At 54.5% G+C, this 6,000-nt stretch overlaps 1 protein-coding gene across 1 annotated transcript; it reads left to right on the forward strand.

Moving 5' to 3' along the window:
- The first annotated feature begins 2,225 nt into the window (after positions 1-2,225).
- LOC136129272 (BOLA class I histocompatibility antigen, alpha chain BL3-7-like) lies at positions 2,226-5,664 on the forward strand. Its single transcript, XM_065885472.1, has 8 exons — positions 2,226-2,341; positions 2,670-2,939; positions 3,141-3,416; positions 4,036-4,311; positions 4,430-4,540; positions 4,973-5,005; positions 5,146-5,193; positions 5,357-5,664. Exons 1-8 carry the CDS (start codon positions 2,278-2,280, stop codon positions 5,359-5,361), a joined length of 1,083 nt encoding a protein of 360 aa, XP_065741544.1. The 5' UTR covers positions 2,226-2,277; the 3' UTR covers positions 5,362-5,664.
- The last annotated feature ends 336 nt before the right edge of the window (positions 5,665-6,000 follow it).

Genomic DNA, 6,000 nt, shown 5'->3' on the forward strand with positions numbered 1-6,000 from the left:
TGGATGCTTAACCACTGGACCACCAGGGAAGTCCCAAGCTGAGTTTGTTTCATTTTCAGAGTAAACACATCAGCTCCATGAACTCTTACACATTTCTGGTAAAAGCTTAAGTTGGTACTAGCACTTTTAAAAAATTTTATGTTTTTACTGAAGTATAGTTGATTTACAATGTTTTGTTGGGTACTAGCACTTTGGAACTCAAAATAGCATTATCTAGTATGTTTAAAGTGTATATACCATATACTCCAGTATTTGATTTTTAAAATCCTGAAAGAATATTTAATTTTTTTTTTTGCGGTACACGGGCCTCTCACTGCTGTGGCCCCTCCCATCGCGGAGCACAGGCTCCCGACACGCAGGCCCAGCAGCCATGACCCACGGGCCCAGCCGCCCCGCGGCATGTGGGATCCTCCCGGACCGGGGCACAAACCCGCGTCCCCTGCATTGGCAGGCGGACTCCCAACCACTGAACCACCAGGTAAGCCCAAGAATATTTAATTTTAATTTTGGTTTTAGCACATACAGGAATGCTTTGATGCTCCTCCCTTCCAAAGGTGGAGCTTAATTTTCTCCTGAGTGTGGGCTGCATTTAATGACTCACTTTTACCTGATAGAGTAAGGCTGATGTGATGGTGTATGACGCTGGGTCTAGGACATAAAACTCACTTAAGCTTCCATCTTTGTTGCTCTCTTGCTCAGATCACTTGCTCTGGGGGAAGCCAGCTGCCATGTCATAAGCAGCCCTATGGAAAGGTCCATGTGGCTGCAAATTGAGGCCCTCTTCCAAGAGCCGTACAAGTGAGCCATGTTTCATGTGAATCCTGCAGCCCTAGTCAAGCCATCAGATGATGCAACCCTGGCTGACAACTTGATTGTCTCCTTTAGAGAGGCCCAGAGCCAGAAACACTCTGGGAGATAATAAATGTTTGTTGTTTTGAATAACAACTAAGTTTTGAATAATTTATTTTGCAGCAGCAGGTAACTAATATAGTGTCTCAGGAGGAAAATAAATTCTTGTACTTTAATTTTTGTTTGCTCTAAATTAATTATAAGATATTAAACATGTCATTTGGTTTTCTTTTTTTTTTTCGGTACGCGGGCCTCTCACTGTTGTGGTCTCTCCCGTTGCAGAGCACAGGCTCCGGATGCGCAGGCTCAGCGGCCATGGCTCACGGGCACAGCCGCTCACGGGCACAGCCGCTCACGGGCACAGCCGCTCGGCGGCATGTGGGATCTTCCTGGACCGGGGCACGAACCCATGTTCCCTGCATCAGCAGGCGGACTCTCAACCACTGCGCCACCAGGGAAGCCCCCAAAATATAAATTTTATTTCATCATAACTTCAGTTCAAAATAATCAGTATGCCAGAATGGTATATTTTGGGGTGGTATTTTTCTGCTCCTCTTCAACTCACACAAACTCAGGGATATGGAATGAAGACAATTTTAAAACACAGCAACACAGGAGACACTGACACATGGTTTGGGAAAGTAAAATCTAGGAGCTTTGTGAGTATGATTGGCAGTGCCATTTAGGCACATTTCTGTATTGGTAAGGGCCAAAATCAGTTTTACAGATTAGATTCCTGATGTTTGCGGAACATAAAGATTGTGCTCCCCGCTATAGTTAACAAACACAAAGGAAACTATCCGATCCATATGGGAATCTCTATCTGGTGTTTTCAGGCACAACTTCTCCAGGTTTAAAGCACAAAACCCCTGTTCCTCCACCTCCATTCCCAGAGAGACCTCACTCTCTGGCATCAAGGTCCCTGGCGGGTGAGTTTTCTTCTAGAAGAGTCCAAGGGGTGAGAGATAAGGGGTGAGAGGCAGATGGTCCTGTTCAGCCACGATGGTTTCGAAAGAACACTGGAGGAAAAACTGGCTGAGCCCAATCTGGGCATGGCTTCTTGGTTTCCTCAGACAGCCCCCGGGCCAGGACTCAGAGAGACAATGTGACGAAGAGCATTCGGTGCAGGAGGAGCGGGATCAGGGCAACATCCCAGAACTCGAGTGTGGCTCACTGGGTCTCTCTCAGGGCGGTGTCTGGGGCGGGGACGCTCAGTGTTGGGGATTCTTCATCTCCCCTGAGTTTCACTTTCTCTCTCACAGCCTGTGTCGAACCCTCCTGACTGGATACTCATGACGATGCCCCAGTCCTCACTCCCATTGCGTGTCCGGTTTCTAGAAGCCAATCAGCGTCCCCGCGGTTCCCGGTTGTAAAGTCTCCACCGACCAGCCTCACGCAGTTTCTCCTCAGACGCCGAGGACACAGGTCATGGCACCGCGAACCCTCCTCCTGCTCCTCTCCGGGGCCCTGGCCCTGACCGAGACCTGGGCGGGTGAGTGCGTGGTCGGGAGGGAACGGCCTCTGCGGGGAGGAGCGAGGAGACCCCGGGGGTCGGGGGTCAGGACTCCCAGGGAAGGAGCCACGCCGCCGCCCCCGGCCCAGACCCGCCCCCTCACCCCGGTCCCCGCCTCTCCCTCCCCCCTCCCTTGCTTCCCGCCCCCTTTTCTCTCCCCCCGAGGTGCCGGCCCTTCTCCGGCCTCCACACCTTTTCCGTCTCACGAGTCCCTCGCCCCCTCCCCCCTGCCGGCCCCGTCACCTCGGACCCGGGGACCCGCGCTGGGAGGAGGGTCGGACCGGGTCTCACCCCAACCCGCCCCCAGGCTCCCACTCCCTGAGGTATTTCCACACCGGGATGTCCCGGCCCGGCCGCGGGGAGCCCCGCTTCATCTCCGTCGGCTACGTGGACGACACGCAGTTCGTGCGGTTTGACAGCGACGCCCCGAATCCGAGGAAGGAGCCGCGGGCGCCGTGGATGGAGCAGTTGGGGCCGGAGTACTGGGATCGGGAGACGCAGATCTCCAAGGACGCCGCACAGGTTTACCGAGTGAACCTGAACAAACTGCGCGGCTACTACAACCAGAGCGAGGCCGGTGAGCGACGCGGGCCCGGGTCCGGGTCACGACCCTCATCCCCAGGGACGGGCCGGCGTCGCCCCGAGTCTCCGGGTCCGAGGGCAACCCCAACATTGCGGGACCCGCCCGGCCTCCCGACTCTGGAGGAAACGGCGGGACTTTACCCGGTTTCATTTTCGGTTTGGGTTTAATCGCTGCGGCTGGTCGGGACGGGGTCAGGGTCTCACACCATCCAGGAGATGTACGGCTGCGACGTGGGGCCGGACGGTCGCCTCCTCCGCGGGTACAGACAGTTAGCCTACGACGGCGCCGATTACATCGCCCTGAACGAGGACCTGAGCTCCTGGACCGCGGCCGACGCGGCGGCTCAGATCTCCAAGAGCAAGCTTGAGAAGGCCGGTGCTGCGGAGCGCCACAGAGCCTACCTGGATGGGGCATGCGTAGAGGCGCTCCTCGGATACCTGGAGACCGGGAAGGACACGCTGCAGCGCGCAGGTACGAGCGTCCGCGGGGCCTCCCTGGTCTCCCCTCGGGCTGGAGCTGGCTTCCCACAAGGGGAGGAAATGGGGTCCCTGTGGGAACACCGCCCCAACTTCTTGTTGGGAGAGGGAGGAATCGCCCAGGTTTTCGTATTCTGTACGAGACAGTGACTCGCCGGTGGCCTAACTTCTCTGAAAGACAGTGAAGGAATCCAGTCTCTTTGGGGAAGAAACAGGAAACCATCCCTAAAATAACTGACCAGCGGTGCCCTTTGACCCTGACCCCCATCTTGTGAACCATGACTTTCTCTCTCAAGCCTGTTCTCAGCCTAAGAACATCTTAGGAGGCCTGACTCTAGCTTTTCTGAGTCATTCAGCCTCCACCAAAGTCAGGACCATTGCTCTGTATTCTCCCCTTTACATGGAGCCTCCTACCTTGGCTTTCATCCTTATTCTAGAACTTGCCAAGGACTGGGAGATCTTCCCAGACCCCGGAGTCCAGGCTGGTGTCTGGTGTTTTTGCTGCTTCTTTTCAAACCTGTTGTGCTGTTCATTCTCAGGATGGTCACGTGATGCTGGTTCAGTGGCCCATGAAGGTAACACTAAGTGTGAATTTTCTGATTCTTCCTCCTCAGACCCTCCAAAGACACACGTGACCCACCACCCCATCTCTGACCATGAGGTCACCCTGAGGTGCTGGGCCCTGGGCTTCTACCCTAAGGAGATCTCACTGACCTGGCAGCGTGATGGGGAGGATCAGACCCAGGACATGGAGCTTGTGGAGACCAGGCCTTCAGGGGATGGAACCTTCCAGAAGTGGGGGGCCCTGGTGGTGCCTTCTGGAGAGGAGCAGAGATACACGTGCCATGTGCAGCACGAGGGGCTTCAGAAGCCCCTCACCGTGAGATGGGGTAAGGAGGGACATGTGGGGTGGAGCTTCCTCTCAGATAAAGCAGGAGCCCTTGTGGACACGTTCAGCAAGGTCGGGATTCAGGCCTGAGGTCAGGGCCCCTTCCCTTTCCTCCACAGAACCTCCTCAGCCCACCGTCCCCATCATGGGCCTCATTGTTGCCCTGGTTCTCTTGGTGGTCACTGGAGCCGTGGTGGCTGGAGCTGTGATCTGGAGGAAGAAGCACTCAGGTAGGGAAGGTGGGGAAGGATCTGAGTTTTCTTGTCTCACTGGGGGATTCAAGCCCAGGTAGACGTTTGCCTGCCTCATTACTGGAAAGTACCCTACACACACATGTGGAATATGGAGCTGAGTGCTAACACTTACCCTTTCATAAAGTACATATGAAAATGAAAGACAGATTTTTCACCTTCATAATTCCAGTTGAGGGCCTGTTTCTTAGCACTTGAAGGTCAGAGGGGGAAGGTCCCGCTAAGGACAGACTCCCAGGAGGGCAGCTGGTCCACTCCCCCCATATCTCCTTTCTTCATGTTCCTGATCCTGTCCTGGATTTTTGGTTACAGTTCTGGAAAGTTCTCTGTGGTCCAGGACTAGGGGGTTCCTCTAGGATCTCACAACTCAGTCTTCTCCCTGGCCTCTCACGTGAGCTTTTCTTCTTACAGGTGAGAAAGGAGGGAGCTACGCTCAGGCTGCAAGTAAGTGTGGAGGGGCTGTGATTCCTGAGACCCTTGTGAGGGTGCAGACAGGAGGCCATGGGGGCCTCACCCTCCTAAAGTTCCTTCTCTAGTTTCTCTCCTGTGGGTTCTGACCACGTCCTGGTTTTGTTCTCCCCCAGGCAGTGACAGTGCCCAGGGCTCTGATGTGTCTCTCACGGATCCTAAAGGTGAGACCCTGCAGGACCTAGATTGGGAGAGGTGTTGGGGCGGAGGGGATGCCCCGGGTGGTGGGGATCCTTGAATGGGACATTTGAGCATGTGGGGGGCTGTTGGGAAGGTCAGCACTTACATGACTGACCTGCATTTGTTCATGATTATTTTCTTTCATAGTGTGAGGCAGCAGCCTCGTGGGACTGGGTGATGCACGGTCCCACTTTGTGGCTTCAGATCCCGTGACTCCTCTTTCTGCAGCTGCATCTGAATGTGTCTGTGTTCCTCGTAGCCTAATGTGAGGAGGTAGGGAGACTGGCCCACCCCTGCCCACCACGACCCCTCCCCACCCTGACCTGTGTTCTCTTCCCTGATCCACTTGCCTGTTCCAGCAGAGGCAGGGCTGGGCCACCTCCATCCCTGTCTTAACTTCGTGGTGCACTGAATAATAATGTCTTACTTGCCTGTTGGCAATAAAATCTGTATATGAATTTTTTTTTTCTAATTCCTGCCTTGAGGCGTTGATGGGATAATAAAGGAAAGGATTCTTAAAGTTTGAGAGAGGAAATAAATGGAAGCGCTGAGAACCTTCCAGAATCCGTGTGCTTGCTGTGCTCTGTCTGCTGCCGGTGGGACAGGAGGAGGTGATGAGGAACTGAGCATGGACGCGGCCTGTGCCCACTCCGTGCTCACTGCATCTTGGGCTTTGAGGTGGTCACTCTTGGTCACATCTTCTCAGCTCCTTTGTCATTGTCTCTTCAGAACTTTGTCCCACCAGCAGCTGTGATCTCAGAAGAAGTCACCAGGTCAGCCTCGGCTCAGGC

Source organism: Phocoena phocoena, chromosome 10 (genome assembly GCF_963924675.1).
Source record: "Phocoena phocoena chromosome 10, mPhoPho1.1, whole genome shotgun sequence".
Lineage (NCBI taxonomy): Eukaryota > Metazoa > Chordata > Mammalia > Artiodactyla > Phocoenidae > Phocoena > Phocoena phocoena.

Bases quoted from the DNA above. Each gene is read 5' to 3' on its own strand.
- LOC136129272 (XM_065885472.1), top strand. From the start codon at position 2,278: ATGGCACCGCGAACCCTCCTCCTGCTCCTCTCCGGGGCCCTGGCCCTG. The intron at 2,940-3,140 runs GTGAGCGACGCG...GGACGGGGTCAG, and splicing joins CTACAACCAGAGCGAGGCCG to GGTCTCACACCATCCAGGAG. The intron at 4,541-4,972 runs GTAGGGAAGGTG...TTCTTCTTACAG, and splicing joins CTGGAGGAAGAAGCACTCAG to GTGAGAAAGGAGGGAGCTAC.